A 17,288-nucleotide genomic window follows, 5' to 3' on the forward strand; every position below is an offset into this window, starting at 1 on the left:
AATAATTAAATAAAAAAAAACAGCCTACAGCTCAAAAAAGAAAGAAAAAGGTATCTCAAAATATTAGAATATTTTATTTACTGTATATATACTCGAAATGAAATATTCTAATATTTTGAGATACCTTTTTCTTCCTTTTTAGAGCTGTAGGCTGTAATTATCGAAATTAAAATGAAAAAAGTGCTTGAAACATTTTAGTTTAATGAGTCTAGAATATATTAAATTTGCACTTTCATAAATAACTAATGGAGATTATTTAACTTTTTCACGATATTATATTTTTTTTAGCTGCACCTGTAATTCTGTGTAAATCTTACACCAAAATTTTTTACTTTTGGACAGTTTCTACATTTTTACGAGGAAGAGAAGAAAAGAAGAAGAAGAAGAAGCGTCACTTCTTCTTCCTCGCCTCATGAAATATGAAGCGCGTTTTCCCAAATATTGAGGAAGTGGTCCGACAGATAAAACAGCAACTCGCTCCTCAGCTGCGGCACATGCTTGGGATATTAATACCTACAGTATCGGTTCCTGCGGAGTTGGTATTAAATGAAAATGTCATCGCTTAAAGAGACTTTGAAGTCCAGTTAACAGACCGGGCTGTCCTGAAGGAGGAGAGGAGGACTCAGCATCCGAGCAGAGAGCTGCAGGTACTGAAACATTAATGTCGACCAGAAACCAGACTGAACAAGCTGTCTGGGGCGTTTTACTTTTAATTTATGTGACAGGAACAGCCAGAAACAACGCTATCAACTATCCTCCGACCAGCTAACATCTTTATATTGTGTTTTTGGATGCTGCTCCTAAAGGTCTCTTTTTATGGATATCATTTAAAGGTCCCATATCATGCTTATTTTCAGGTTCATACTTGTATTTTGTGTTTCTACTAGAACATGTTTACATGCTGTAATGTTAAAAAAAAAAAATTATTTTCCTCATATTGTCAGCCTGAATATGCCCGTATTTATCCTCTGTCTGAAACGCTCCGTTTTAGCGCATTTTTTATTGGAATTGCAACAGAATTTCAACTGCAACAAGAACCTCCTTCAGAAACATTGTTGGAATGATCTCTAATTGGCAGGATGTGGATTTCATTACCTGGTAATGGTTATGTTTTCACCGGTGTTGGTTTGTTGGTTTGTCTGTTTGGAGGATAACATACATGAAACCTGCCTTAGTGGAGGTCTGCGCTCTCCAAGTGCACTTCTAGTTTGAGATATGATTTTAAAGGTCCCATATCATGCTCATTTTCAGGTTCATACTTGTATTTTGTGTTTCTACTAGAACATGTTTACATGCTTTAATGTTAAAAAAAAACTTTATTTTCCAAATACGTTCGGCCTGAATATACCTGTATTTACCCTCTGTCTGAAACGCTCCGTTTTTAGCGCATTTTGCCGGAATTGCAACGGAAAGCATTGCTAGACAACAGCTTGGGTCCATGTGTACTTCCTTTCAGCTGATGACATTCACACACACAGCAACCAGGAATAAACTGGGACACATTTAGAATGTTTACGTTTAAAATTGTGTCTAGGGTCTAAATATTGTATATTCGTGACATCACGAATAGACAGAAATCCTGACAGCTTGTTTCAAATGCAGAGTTTCTGAATACGGGTTGTGTGTATTTCCCTGTGGATTGAGCATTTTGATACTTTCACAGTATTCATATAGGACTTAAGCCTGCTTTATAATAACATGAAACATGAAAATCACACTTTTTTATAATATGGGACCTTTAATGTCATCTTATTGTTCAAAGACATTTTTTTCTCCTTAACAGGTGTTTAACACAGTTATCCAACCCTCCAGCCCTGCTCATGGCAAAGGTATGTACTGTGATTAAGAGCAGCTGTGTAGTTTGCTTTAAACATCAATCAATACAAGAAGCTGAATGAAGTCAACTTTATTCTCTGTTGTGTTGATTTGGTAAAACATGGGGTGGGGGTGGGGGGGGGATTTAATCAAGGATAGAAAAATAATGACATATCTGAGATAAATTTAAAAGACTGAAGTCAATCAAAGGTAGATCTGCAGCGATTAATCGATTAGTTGTCAACTATTAAATTAATGGCTAACTATTTTGATTAATCGGTTTGAGTAATAGTTTAAGAAAAAAAAAGTCTAAATTCTTTGATAACATCTAAAATGTGAATATTTACTCCTCGGCAGTAAACTGAATATCTTTGAGTTGGGGACAAAACAAGACATTTGAGGACGTCATCGTGGGCTTTGGGAAACACTCATTGACATTTTTCACTAATTTCTGACATTTTTTAGACCAAACAGCTAATTGATTAATCGAGAAAATAATCGACAGATGAATCAATAAGGAAATAATTGTTAGTTGCAGCCCTAATTAAAGCGGTTAAATAATGTTTAATGAAATGCAACAGGCTGTGAGATGATCGGGCTATCAAACAGAGAGTTTAAGGTGTTTATTCCATGTGCGGTTCTCATTGGTCAAACATGGAGCATAATCTTGATCTACATGTGAGTATTGCATAATCACTGACTAAAAGATAAAATTGCAAGGCAAACATATTTCCTAAGAAGTCTCCTCGAAAGACTTGTGTAATTTGGCAGTGATCATAGGTAGAATAAAGATGTTAAGTTGGTACACCTCCAACTTGAGTCTTTTAATCTTTGGTTTAAATGAAACTTTTATTTTTCTATCACACATAGAGTAAGAATTGTATTTTCCAGTACAGTCTAATTTCCCTATCGTTAAATATACCTATATACATAGTTAATAGTTAATAATGGTCTAAAATACACCATTAGCATTATTCATCATGTTTAATATTGTGTTTATTATATTGTTTCATATACGGCCTGTCTAACTCCATTATTTCAGACAACGAGGTGTTTTAGGGCCAGTGCCTTATTATTATTATTCTTATTCTTATTCCTCTGCTTGTGTAGATGAACTGGGCTGCCGGTAAACAGTGTGTAGCCAAGGGGGACCACAGGAAACCAAAACCTGGAGAACTGGCCTACCACAAAGGAGACTTCCTCACTATTGTTGAATCGAGCACGGTACTGTCATGTTTAAGAGGAGCTACGGTTTGTTCAGAGTCATTTTGTAAATTTTTTTCCACCATCTGACACAAGACTTTGCTCTTTTCTAGAAGAAGGGATATTATGAGGCCAGACACAACGCCACCGGAGAGGAAGGACTCATAAACTCCACCAATGTGCGTGAAAGAGAGGCTCTGCGTGTCGACCCCAGCCTCAGCCTCATGCCGTACGTCTCCTCTTCCTTTTTCCCACTCGCTGTAAACACAAGCAGTGTGACTGTGACACACTAGTTTCTGTCTTTAGCTGTTGGTTTGGTCAATCCTGAAAACACATCTTGTGACTCCACAGTGTGGGTTTGACGTAACAAAAAACGGACTCTGTATTAATCACTCCAACTTCCTTTTTTTTTGGTGTGACTTGTTTTCACCTTCTGTCTGTTAAAATTAGCATCTGTAACATATTTGGGACTTGTGAGACTGATGTTTTTTTATGTGTGTGTGTCTTTCACTAGTTGGTTTCATGGGAAGATCTCTGGTCCAGAGGCGGTGTCTGAGCTGCAGCCGGCCGAGGACGGCCTGTTCCTGGTCCGGGAGTCCATCCGTCATCCTGGAGACTACGTCCTGTGTGTCAGTGTCTCCGGAGACATCATGCACTACCGGGTGATTTATCAGGACATGCAGCTGACCATCGACAACACACAGTATTTCTACAACCTCATTGACATGATAGAGGTAAGAGGCTCTTGGTTTGAGTCAATCCACATTTTGTAATTCTATGTAGCCAAGACAAAAATTATACCTGCAGCATGCATGAAATCCCCAAAGATCTTTCATATGAAGGTGAAAGGAAAAATATGCATATTTCCCCAAGATTACATGTATGTTATTTAACAAGTCAGTGTCATTTGACAGATCCACCTATAATTCAGAGTTATTTCGGGCACAGCTTCGCCTACCTCCAATGGGCATACACAAAAGAAAAAGTCTAAAGAGGTTAAAACTCCAGCAGCACTTGTAGAATGAAAACACTCCTGAAACACATCTTATAATAAAGGTGTTTTTTCTACAAGTTTTGACCTGAAAATAGTGAAAAATGTCGTGTTTCCCAAAGCCCAAGATGATGTCCTCAGTTTACTGTCAAAGAAGCGTAAAGAAACCAGATCATATTCACATTTAAGAAGCTGGAATCAGAATTTTTACTTTTCTTTCTTAAAAAATTTGCGATAAATCGTTGCAGCTCTAAGACAAATGAAAATGTTGACTTTATGATGACACTAGATGAAAAATTCATTCTGAGGTGGACAAGAATGTGTGTACCAAATTTCAAGGCAAACCAATCGATCTACTGAAGACCAATAGCGTGGATAAAAGTCACACTTAATGTTCACACCGAAACCATGTGTCAAAACGAAACAAAGACAGGAAAACACATGAAGCACAGTCCTTTTATGGATTATCTGCATTTGGCCTGTTTCTGTGCGAGGGGACATTGAAAGCTTTGAGGTTTGGAGATAGACTCCACAGAGATGGCCAGCTCTCGTTCAGCACCATGTTATCAGCGAGCCACAGATGGCTTCAGGCCTGAGTCAGACCGGCTGACTTACTCCTGCGAGGAAACAGAGGGAGGACGTCCAAATGAATGTTGGGCTGAATCATGCTATGAAAGCTCTTTTGTGTCATCGTTGGCAGACTGCTGACAATATAAAAACCAGGCACTGATGTGACACTGTATCATAATTTACTCGTGTAATTTAATTCAGCTTGACGCTTTGTGTCTTGTCATTAGGAAACAGAGACCTTGCACCGACATTGAAGAGTATTTATACACACTTTGTGTGGTGCAGTGTTTCTCAAGATTGCTAAAGCTAAATATAGGTTACACTCATTGCTTTCTATGTTAAACCACAGTGGTTAGCGCTGTTCAAACGGCTTCCTGTGTACCGTGGAGGTGTTTTTCTCTTTGTCAGTTTCAGTGAGCTCATTATTCTCTTTAGAGCTAAAATAATAATGTACTGTACATTCATAAACCTTATGTATGTGGCACAGCACTGCACACATATACTGTGGAGAATGAACAAATAAAATTACAGATATTACAGATGTAAAAACATCTGCGATAAATAACTGTTGTTGTGTTTCCATCTTTGCAGTTCTACTCAAAAAACAAAGGCTCCATCGCTACAACTCTTCTGAAGCCCAAACAAAAACTCGGAGCCAAGTCAGCTAAGTTAGAGCTGTCTAAAAGTAAGTCTGATGTCAAGAAAACTGTATCTATACAGATCCAATATAAAATTAATAATGATTATGAAAGCTTGTGAAGGTATGAGTCAGGTTTACAGTTCTCTCTCTTCTCCAGCTGGATGGCTGTTGGACATTACGAAGCTCAAACTGGGAGAGAGTATTGGAGAGGGGGAGTTTGGTGGTGAGCTTTCATTCTCTTTTTAGTATTATATTTGTACCCTCAATATTTAATAATGAAAAGTGTCATCAAACATTTACAGAAAAGAATAATTATGTCTTGAGTTAGTATGGATGTATTTTGATAGTAAATACTGTGTGCTTCTCAACTGCAGCTGTTTATGAAGGAGAGTATATGGGCCAGAGGGTGGCAGTGAAGACCATTAAATGTGATGTGACAGCTCAGGCCTTCCTGCAGGAGACAACAGTCATGACGTGAGTCTGGAGATTTCCTCAATATTAATGTTTTCACATTTTGTCAAAACACTTTGATGAGCTTCACATTCATTACTAATAAAAGGGACCAGTTGCATACAAATAGACCTAGTCTTTGTCTTAAATATAACTTTAAGTCAGACTTGCTATAGACACTTAAATGTACCTGTTGTATAAAGCTTCCATATGAGTGACTAATGTAAGACTGACTACATAGCCTGTCACACAATGCATTATGGGTGAAATAAGACACTTTACAGAAGACAACAAATAAGATGTCGGATGCAACAGCGACACCACACCAAGTATGACAGAAAATACCAGAGAAGATAAACAGCATAAATCCAACAGTCGTTAGATCCATTAAAGATGTTCAGAAACAATTCAAGAATATAGTACATGGTTGCTAAAAGTAATGGTTAAACAGTTAGTTAAAAATTGGCTAAAAGTAATGGGTAAATAGTTGAAATAGTTGACCCTCTAACGGATTGTTGCCATAGCAACAATGCTCTCACCTCCGGCTTAGCTACGAGGAGAGGTGACTAACTTTCCTACCTCAAATTAAGTCGGACTTAATATTTATACAACAGACAGGCTTAATTAGAGTAGTAGTCTAACCTGACAATCTAAGATCTAAGGCCAAGACTAGTCTTAAACTAAGTGTATGCAACTGGCCCCTGATTTTAGAGAGTTTTCTCAATGAAAAATTAACTTATTTTGGCTTATTGCACAAGTGATCATATCATTTTGAATCAAATGTAACTTACTAATATTTGTATTAGTGCTGTCAGTGTTTTTAATGTGGATTCACTTCTTCCAGGAAGCTCCAGCATAAAAACCTGGTGCGATTGTTGGGGGTCATTCTTGACAAAGGGCTTCATATTGTCACAGAGCTCATGACGAAGGTACAGTAAACAGTAAACACATCATTTATCAGTGGTTCTTAGTTGAAAAATAAAACGTGGTTATAATAATAAAAAATCTCTAAAATAGTGAATAGATATTGATCGTGGCTAGAAGACACCTTGTTACATTACACAATGAAACAGAAAATACAATCACACACAGTAAGTGAAAGCTCATAGGGTTTTCTCTATTTGACCACAATAATTCCAGACATCAAGATGAGTCATTGTTGGGAAGCGTCTCCTAAACAGCAGCGAAGGAAACCACCATCTAAACAGAAAGCTGGACTCACCAGCGATAAATACATCAGCTTTTTTCTGCAAATTCACTACCAGCAGCCAGTGAGAAAAATAGTTATGGGGGTTTTTGAGGGTTGTTTTACTTTCTGGGAAATCACGTATTCTGGGCAACTCCCAGAGGATAGACAGAGGGGTTGGGAGGGACTCGGATAACTGCAGGTTTTCAGTGATCGTGTTTGCTTATAATTTATGTACTAAGGTGTGTATGCTTTGAAGTGTCCTTGGATTTTTGTAGATTTTAACAGAGTGAATGGCTTTGTGACCAATTTACTTGGTTGTTTTAGCTCAGGCTGTTTTATTTCATGTGTTTTATTGTGATGATTGGTTTTGATGCAGTAATTTCCTTAATACAAGACATTTTTCTCTTAAGGGAGACAATAAAAGTACCCATAAATGGTAGATGGTGGTCGGCACTCCCCCAGCTTGGAGAAGTAGAAAGGGGTTACCGTACAGAAGCAAAGCAAAGTACTGCTGTGGACGGGGGCAGCAGCCAAATGTATTTTAGCCACCTAAAAGAAAGGCCCCCCTAAACAAATCAATATCAGTTTAAGTGTATGGTTTACCTTGCCGTGAGACAGCTATACAGTCTATGTTTCCAACAGGGAACTGAAGTCGTTATCTATGCTCTCGCCAAAGCAACCAGACTCCATTGGAAAAAAACTGTAATTTTACCTCGCAGAACACAGGGGTGCTGTTCTACTGCTGACTCGATCTGTTAGTTTGTTTGTGTTAATGTGTAATTTTGGTTAGTTTGGATTCACCAAAGTCACACAATAATGCAAACAAACCAACTGATCGAGGCAACAATAGACCAGCAACCCCTGTATTCTGCGAGTTAAAATTAAAGTTTTTTTCAATGCAGTCTGGTGACTCGAGTGCATAGATGGGATACAACGGCTTCAGTTCCTTGTCAGAAAGGGCTGTCTGATGGCAAGTGAAAATATTCTAAATATAGCGTACTCTTGAACTGATACTGCTCTTTTAGGTGAGCCTTTCTTTTAGGTTGCTAGAATAGGTTTTGCTGCCGGCCTCGTCCACAGCAGTACATTGCTTTGCTTCCTTGCGGTAACTCCTGTCTGTTTCACCAAACTGGGGGCACGCTGACGGTCATCTACTGTAGGTGATAAACTGACTATGGATAAGTATCTCCACCACTGATGCAATAGTATGCCAGGGATGGCAATGCAGCTTTAAGGAGTCAGAGTCTGACTTCCTCACCTGTTAAATGACATTAGGCTAAAATCCAGAAGCTCATTGTGGATGCTGGGCCTCAAGTACAGTCATATAATGACTTTAGATCACATTTTAGAATATTAAATAACTTGTTTAGCACTGGGTTTACACATTTAAAAACCAAAAGGTTAAAACCTGCTTGTAGCGTTTTTGTCTACGTGTAGTATTTCTCATAATACTAACAGAAATCTTCTATCAGAACCTTATTCAAGTATTTTTAATTTGTTTACATGTGTCTTTGTGTTGCAGGGAAACCTTGTCAACTATCTCAGGACAAGAGGACGTTCAGTTGTAAGCTCAGTTCAGCTGCTCCGCTTTGCTCTGTGAGTTGAAACCTTAATGTTTTGTACAGCAGAAGTTATAGTGTGTGCAGAGTAGCACAAAAAAATGCTTGTAACTGTGTATACATAGCACTGTGTGTGAGTGTTCAACAGTTTGCTGTGCAATATTCAAATAATGTTTGTGTGTGTTTACATGTATGTGGTCAGGGATGTGTGTGAGGGGATGGAGTACCTGGAGTCCAAGAAGTTGGTTCACAGAGATTTGGCAGCTCGTAACGTGCTGGTCTCTGACGACTGCGCGGCCAAGGTCAGCGACTTCGGTTTGACCAAGTTGGACTCGAAGGTGTCAGATAACGCCAAACTGCCGGTCAAATGGACCGCCCCCGAAGCTCTGAAGAAAGAGGTCAGTTTGGAGAGCTGCTATGTTTTTCTATCAGGGATTTATTTTTCTGTATTTCTGTTCCTCTGAGGCCTCTCTTTGGTACTTATATGGCATATTTTATGAAGGATTGGTAGGTTTAGAATATTGCTCCATTAATAATTAACAAATAAGTTATTGATGCCTTATAATAATCAGTAATAATCCACCAATAAGGAGCAGGTTGGTGTAAAGACCTGATGCATAAATTACCTTGTCTTTTTATTTAATTATTTAATTCATCAGGATTTAAGAGTTTGACTACTTACTGGGGTTTATAGCAACTTATAAAACCTTTACAAAGTATTCCCTATTAGAAAAGGGTTCTAAATTTTTTTTATAGCCTATGTCATATATCTTCTCCCATGATGCAGAAATTATCCACAAAATCAGATGTTTGGAGCTACGGCGTTCTCCTGTGGGAAATCTTCTCTTATGGCCGTCAACCTTACCCTAAGATGGTATGTAGCACCAGTACACGGCACTATTATACTGTTATAACATGTGTGTGTGTGTGTGTTTATACCGTATATGGGTGTGTCACTAGACACATAGGTGCATTGTGGACATGTCAGCTACAGCAAAAACTGTGTCAAACCAATAGTTTGACATTTTGGGTAATACAATTTTTCATGTTCCATACAACTCTCATGTCTGTCCACTAAATATGAAGCTACAGCCAGGCGACTGTTAGCTTAGCTTAGCATACAGACTGGAAGCAGGGGGAAACAGCTATCCTGGCTCTGTCCAAAGGCAACACAATCCTCACTTATTAGTTAAGTTAAAATGACAAATTGTGGTTTTATGAAGGGTTATGTGCCAGACGTTTTCTTGGTGGGGACCAGTTGACTTCACCTTCTCATTTAACTCTCAGCAAGAAAGCAAAAAAAAAGTCTAACTATTAAATCAATCAGACAAAATTAGTCTTCTGTCTGTTAAGTTACCTGACCTCTGTGGATAATTTGTGCCAAATATTCACAATCTATTGTACCTCAGAATTGATAAATGTGACTTATATGAATTTTTGGCATTATCGAACAACTGCACAATCACTCTTTGTTTGAGAAGTTGCTGACCTGGAAGGAGTATTAAGCTTGTTTCGAAACTCGGTCACTATGTATTTTTAGAATTAGCATCTCTCACATGTAGTATGTGTGTCAGTGGAAATCTGCCAGGATTTGTGGTCGAATTCGTCATCTTCTGGATTGACTTACTGTGTCTGAGCAGGAAACCTTCAGGTCAATTTAGGTCATGGTAGTGCGTCAGCAAGGATAGAGGTTTACTCCACATTGTGACGGGACAACTTGTAGAAATAATCGTATTGTTCCCAGCTTGACTAATCTTCTTATGAACTGTGTGGGTTAAGAGGAAGAGGAAGCAACTATTCACCTGTGACGTACATATAGACTTCACAGCAGGTGGACACAGGAAAAGCATAGGTTGACGTCACATGAGGGACACTCTTAATGGAGAGACTCTTGTGCACCTGACGTCAGGTGGTGTCCTTTTAAATGCAGATGATTAAGTCTTAATTACAGCCTGTTTGTAAATATACAGTATACACAGGTTGATTTATGTGGGTCAAGTTTGTGTTTCCCTCAATTAAACTCTGCGCCTGGTAATTTGTTGCCTGTTGGCAGAGAGACCAAGAGAAGAAGTGCGTGCGTGCGTGCGTGCGTGCGTGCATGCGTGCGTGCGTGCGTGCGTGCGTGCGTGCATGCGTGCGTGCGTGCGTGCATGCGTGCGTGCGTGCGTGCGTGCGTGTGTGTGTGTGATTAGTATCTGTGCTTTAAACATATATAATAAGAAAAACAATGACACAAATACTTCATTTCACCCACTAAGTACTGAAAAGAGCCTGAAATCTTTGAGGTTGTAATCAGGATTGCAAGAGTGTGTTGAAGGGATAGTTTGGGTGATTTGAAGTGGGGTTGTATGAGGTACTTATCCATAGTCAGTGTATTACCTACAGTAGATGACGGTCAGCACGCCCCCAGTTTGGAGAAGCAGACAGGAGTTACTGCACAGAAGCAAAGCAATGTACTGCTGTGGACGGGGCCGGCAACAGAACATATTTTAGCCACTTAAACGAAAGGCTCACCAAATAAAATCATATCCTTTTAAGTGTACGCAATATTTAGAATATTTTTACCGGTGTACCTTGTCGTGAGACAGCCCTTTCTGACGGGGAGCTGAAGCCGTTGTATCCATCTGTGCTCTCCCCAAAGCCGCCAGACTCCATTGAAATAAAAATGTAATTTTACCTCGCAGAACACAGGGGTTGCTGGTCTACCGCTGCCTCAATCGGTTAGTTTGTTTGTGTTATTGTGTGACTTTGGTGAATCCGAACTAACCAAAGTCACACAATAACACAAACAAACTAATGAAACTAATCGAGGCAGCGGTAGACCAGCAACTCACGTTTTCTGCGAGGTAAAATTACAGTTTTTTTCAATGGAGTCTGGTTGCTTTTGCGAGAGCATTGGTAACAGCTTCAGTTCCCCATCAGAAACACAGACTACATAGCTGTCTCATGGCAAGGTAAACTGGTGAAAATATTCTGAATATAGCATTCACTTAAACTGATTTTTTTAGGTGAGCCTTTCTCTTAGGAGACTAAAATATGTTTTGCTGCCGGCCCCGGCCACAGCAGTACATTGCTGTCGTTCTCTGCGATAACTCCTGTCTGCTTCTCCAAACTGGGGGCGTGCCAACCGTCAGCTACTGTAAGTAATACACTGACTTTGGATAAGTACCTCACACAACCCCACTTCAAAACACCTGAACTATCCCTTTAAAATTAGTGTATTTGAAAAACAAAAGGCAAAGCAAAAACCTTTATGATTCTACTAAAAACCACAGACCTGTTTTACAAGTAGAAATCTTAATAATTAAAGAGAAGATGGAGGTTGGAGATGGAGATGTTTAAAATGTTTAATTCACTTATCAGTATTCACAATTTATCAATTTATCAATTTATCACCTCCTTCCTCTCTCGCTGCTCCTGTTCATGCAGTCCCTGAAGGAGGTGAAGGAGATGGTGGAGGGGGGCTATCGCATGGAGGCTCCAGAGGACTGTCCCCCAGGCGTTTACTCCCTGATGAGGATTTGCTGGGAGCAGGAGCCACGCAGAAGACCAGCTTTCCACAAACTGAGAGAGAAACTTGAGCGAGAGATGTTTGAACGCAGCCCGCGCCTTGGGTCAGAGCGGCGGGATGGAATCAGGTCTGGATCTGGATGCTGAGCTCACAGTGGTGGGAATAAAGTGGCGGCTGATAAAAAGGTAACACACACATTGTTACCCGATTCTGTGAATCACACAAGATGGCCCGTTGGAGTTTCTACTGGATTGCTTTAACCTAGCGGACGGGACAAGACAATCATTATGTAACTCTGGTCATCATGTAATGACAATGAGAAAGGGTTTTACAGTTGGAGCCATGAATATACCAAACTTTGCTTTAGTGGGTTCGAACAAAGCAAAAATGGGTGAATCAGACCGTGGTAGCATGGCTCTATGGATGGCAATGTGGGTCTGTTGGTCACTCCACTACTTTGGTCCATTGCCATGAAACTTTGTACAGACATTCATGGTCCCCAGGGGATAAATCCTAACGACTCTGGTGATCCCCAGACTTTTCCTTCAGCACCAACAGGTTGACAAGTGAAATCAAACACGATCTCCGACACGCCCCTCCAGACGAAAAGGAGCATTTCTGACGTTTCCCCAAATACATTTTTTCTTCCAATCTTGTGAAGGGCTCATTGCATGGGTGGAATATGGACTCAAAAAAGTACAAAATGCAAGTCTCCCTCAAAAATAATCCAAGACACACTGTAGTGTTTAAACAAAATTAAAATGCCTTTATTTTAAAAAGGCAATAATTGTTTAAAATGCGTTGGGACCAACATAGGTCTTCATCAGGGTCACATTTGTTATTCCTTTTAATAATACAAAGCTATTAAGAATACATTTTAAACTAGAGGCCATCTTGCGATGGGATCACACTAGCCACAACGCCAAATTGGACTAGGGGCATAATATCATGTTTATTTTTGTTTATAGCTTATTTTGTAAATTGTACATTTTTATTCTTATTTTATTCTACGTTTTTATCTATTCTTTTGTTATTATACTGTTTGTCTTGCACCAACAAAGCCAAAGAAAATTCCTAGTGTATACCTCTTACACCTGGCAATAAACACCATTCTGATTCTGATTCTGATTCTGAAGTAGGGAGCTCAATGGCTCCTTCCCCGGTTCCTAACCCCCTACTTCTTCCGGCGCTCTTGCTCGGACCACACCCATCTTCCAACTCGGGTTTCATTTTGATCTCAACTATACACCAGTAAAGTTTCGTGACTATATCTCGCATCAGTTTGGACTCTATCGTGGTGACAAAATCTGTCCAAGGAGACAGACCTATAAACACCTGGCAAAGTACTCAAAACCGCTTCTGTGGTAGTTCCTGCTACAGTGGGCGTCTTCAGGACCACATTTTGCCGTGATGACACACACACACAGACTCACAAGGTTAAAACAATACCAGTGTTGCCGTCGCGGCTGGTAATCAACCCACAGGACAGTGCACAGCCACTATTTGTGAGGTCTGTTGACACTGTGTTTGTAGTACCACACCAGATCCCATGAAATGACAAAAAACAACAATGTACTGTATACAGGCAAAGTACTGTCAGTGTAGCCAAAGCCAATGGTGAGTGGCAGTACAGCGCCATAATGTGTTGGAAATACTGTACATTGAGTGTGAATCTCCTTAATGACATAATATAAGTCAGTTTAGTCAGACAGGTAAGAGCATTTAGTATCTTTTTATTGCCATATAGATATGGTACCTGTATGATCAAAGATCTACAGTTTTGCATGCAGAGAAAACAGGTTATTTGTATTTAATGTCAGGGAGAGAAATCAGAAAAAGATTAAAACATACGTATGGGAAAGAAAAAGGAATAATGTTTATCCTGGATTTAATCTCAGATCACCCAAATCTGCTTGTATCCCAGCATTAATGCTCAACAATATGCCACGGACTCAGGGCTTAATATGAAAAATATTTAATGTTATTGCTTGATTACAGTAAGAGAACAATTTTACTTAATAAATACTTTTAACAAAAAAAAACAGTCAGCATTTTGCTTGTGTGCAGAGAAGATTGGGAGGCTCATTTGCAGCAGATACTCTGTAGGCCTTTTGATTAATTCAGTAGTTTTTCACTTCAAAGATGAACTTTAGCATTTTACTTTTCCAGATTGTTTTTTGAAACCAAACCTCATACTATGTTTGACACTTTGACCAGTCAGCATACTTAGGTTGGTGACTTTTTAATTTATTTTGTGAGAATAAATCTATGGGAAATACAGCTTTTATTACTACTTTCTCTTCCCTCTTTATAAGGATTTTGAGATTATAAGAGTGACTTTGTGTTATCCACTGTCCTCTTGGGATATCTTGGGATTTTTGCAGGTACAGAAGGTTGGACTGTTTGGACTGCACATGATTATTTTACATATACAGTTATGTATTCTATCTCATTTCACCATATGTGATTGTCAGCTGCTTTTTTTCATCTTTCTGTTGAGACTAATATATATTCAGTTCAAAACTCACCACAAAATGAAGCCTCTTTTTTGGATTGCTGTCACATCACAAGACCAAATTAAAGATGTCATTTGACTTAAGTCTACGTAAGCCTGGTATTTGTCTCTGTCCCAGGAGACGGACCCCAAATTGAGGCTTGATCCTCCTGGTCTCTTGTCTTATCATACAGTGCCAGCGAGGGTCCTCCACGATTTGTTCAATCTGCTCTGTGTTTTCCTGAAGCTCTCTAATGGGATGAGCAGCAATTTTCTGGACAAGGATTTATAAAGGAACCAAATGTAAAAAAAAGGATAATAAAAGATTTGCTGTCTTTGATGGCGGCGGATGAGTTATATATTATTGAGTGAAGGATTTTTTTTCTGAATACCAGTGGTTATTTCCTGTCTGTTTGTCAGTGCATATTTTTATAGCAGTGATGCAGCAATATCGTGGTCCCCATATGTTAATGGGTTCTCAAGATGTTTCCTCTGAGGTCATACTTTCTATGATGTTAAAGTGATGACCTTCACCTTTAATTTTAGGGTGTTAGCATGTAGTCTAACACGTTTTATATAGACTGTAGTACCCAAATGTGCCACGCAAATGTGACAACAAGCTCTTTCATTCATAAAGTAATGATGAAATGAGACACACCCGCTGAAGATCCAGTTGAGCAGACAATCACCTACGGTTGGTTGTTTAAATGTGGATGTAAATAGTCTGAAATCAAAGCTGAGAGTCTGCTCTTTCACCTCATAGTCACTGTTTTGTTTCATATCCACTTTGCTGGATTACAGAGCAAAAACAACATAAACCTGCCACTGTTCCACTACTTATACTAGATACTGCATCATGTACAGTAAGCCCAGCTCCAAGTTGAGCCGATGCAGCACCTGACAGTTTGTGGATGTGCAGCAGTGTGAAAAGGGGATGGTGTACTCTAGAACTACCTAAAGGTGTTTATCTTTAGGTTTAGGTTTAAGTAGATTGTGGTCACTTCAGAAGGTCTTAGGTCAGTACTGGAGGTGTTAGACATAAGATGCTCATCCAAGACAACTCTCATTTTAGCATCTGCTCATCCCTGGAGACGTACTTTCCTTCACAAACTATAATGATAAACCATTAAAAGCAAGATCACCGCCCTGCACAACTAGACTGATCGGTGCCCTTTCAAAGGGAAATTGTGTTTTTTTATGTTTGTGTTATTCTTCTGTCCGTTGGGATGATTAGTTACGATACATTTTACTCACCAATTTAAGATGATGAGTCTTTGAATCTGAATGAAAGTAAACACAAAACATAGTGCCTTGGAAAGGCCTGTTGCTGTCAGTGGTGGAAAGTAACTCGGTACATACATTTACCCAATTTTGTACTTAAAGCTGGGGTCGGCAACTTTGGAGAAACCAGCAACAGTAAGATAAAAAAAAATTTAATTGTCCAACCAAAAAAAAACAGCCCAGTGTTGCCAACTCTTTTCCAATGAAAGTAGCTACCTGCACTAGCTCAAAGTCATAAAATCTAGAGAGAAGGTCGCCACTTCAGCAACACTGACAGTCCGTCCCTTCAGGCCTCCCTCCAAAGCCACTCCCCCAAAATGATCATGATGAACAACGAACATGGCTATTGTTAGTACTCACAGCTGTCAAACTAGCAGAAGACTCTGGTGATGCGTGATGAGTGCACGCAGACAGGCAGGCCAGGTTATAACAGTCCTGTGACAGTCACAGATACCAGATTTTGTTTTTATTTATTGATTGCTGTCGGGATGTTAAGAGAATTTCAACAAATATAACAAAATTATTTCTAAAAACATTACCCACCCTAGCTTTAAGTACTTTACTCGAGTATTTACATTTTATGATACTTTATACTTCACTTCATTTCAGAGGGAAATATTGTACTTTGTATTCAATTATATTTATCTGACAGCTGTAGTTTTTTTTTCAAATAAAGATTTTACATCTAAAAGTATATGATACCTTTATAAAATACAATGCAAACAAAAAAGCAGTGTCTTGGGGCCCCTTGTCATGTTTCAAAAGTCTACTTCTCATATACTTTCATTTAAGTTTGACACCAAAAGAGGTTATCTACAGTATAATTTCACAAAAAGCAAAGATTAGAAGAAAAAAAAAAAAAAAAAGATGTGTGTTACAGAACTTTGTTTTTATGATTTCCTTCCCGATTCATCATCTCACAACTCCCTAGATTTACGCGACCCTTTGGAGGGCCCCGACCCCTAGGTTGAGAACCAGTGGACTAAACCACCCAATTGTCTATAAATTAGTTAAAAGAAGCATCACTTGATCAACTACAACTGTTAAATGTGATGTAATATATGATAATATATCAGTCACAGGGGCCAAATACTTTCGATACCATAAGTACATTTTGCTGATAATACTTCTGTACTTTTACTTAAGTAGATTTTGATTTACTTGTACTTCAGATGACCAATAATGCATGTCACACCTGCTTTAGTTTAACTGAGGTCAGTAGTCGATAATAATAGTCTGGCACGGAGTCAAGAGGTTTCCTTCCTTCTAAGAGTGACCTCAGATCTGTATGAAGTATGTTTAGCCCAGGACATACTGCACTGCAAAGTACCCTTAAGTAGGGCAGGCTCAGCACAGTCCATGTGCAGCCTGGACAGTGTTTTAACACTGAAGAGTTAACCACACAGGCCATGTTCGGAATTACATCTCCTGACTTACTTACTTACTTAGTCCTTGTTGCGCCTAGTGGCACATAGGGCAAGGCATAAGGGTCTCCACTCATCTCTGTTGTTTGCTTTCTTCTCAATGCTGTTCCAGCTGTATCCTCTCGTCTCCATTTCTCCTTCGATGGTTCGCCTAACAGTCT

General features: G+C 39.2%; 1 protein-coding gene across 2 annotated transcripts; it reads left to right on the forward strand.

Annotated features, from left to right (window-relative positions):
• Window positions 1-440: 440 nt before the first annotated feature.
• matk (megakaryocyte-associated tyrosine kinase) lies at window positions 441-14,532 on the forward strand. 2 transcript variants are annotated; one of them, XM_074635336.1, is made up of 13 exons: window positions 441-647; window positions 1,784-1,829; window positions 2,926-3,039; window positions 3,132-3,247; window positions 3,533-3,752; window positions 5,171-5,264; window positions 5,377-5,442; window positions 5,594-5,693; window positions 6,514-6,598; window positions 8,381-8,454; window positions 8,620-8,815; window positions 9,205-9,291; window positions 11,847-14,532. In XM_074635336.1, exons 2-13 carry the CDS (start codon window positions 1,821-1,823, stop codon window positions 12,072-12,074), a joined length of 1,389 nt encoding a protein of 462 aa, XP_074491437.1. In that variant the 5' UTR covers window positions 441-647; window positions 1,784-1,820; the 3' UTR covers window positions 12,075-14,532. The 2 variants fall into 2 exon arrangements, with proteins under 2 accessions (XP_074491437.1, XP_074491439.1); XM_074635338.1 differs by having other exon boundaries at window positions 3,135-3,247.
• Window positions 14,533-17,288: the final 2,756 nt, after the last annotated feature.

Source organism: Sebastes fasciatus, chromosome 5, assembly GCF_043250625.1.
Source record: "Sebastes fasciatus isolate fSebFas1 chromosome 5, fSebFas1.pri, whole genome shotgun sequence".
NCBI lineage: Eukaryota > Metazoa > Chordata > Actinopteri > Perciformes > Sebastidae > Sebastes > Sebastes fasciatus.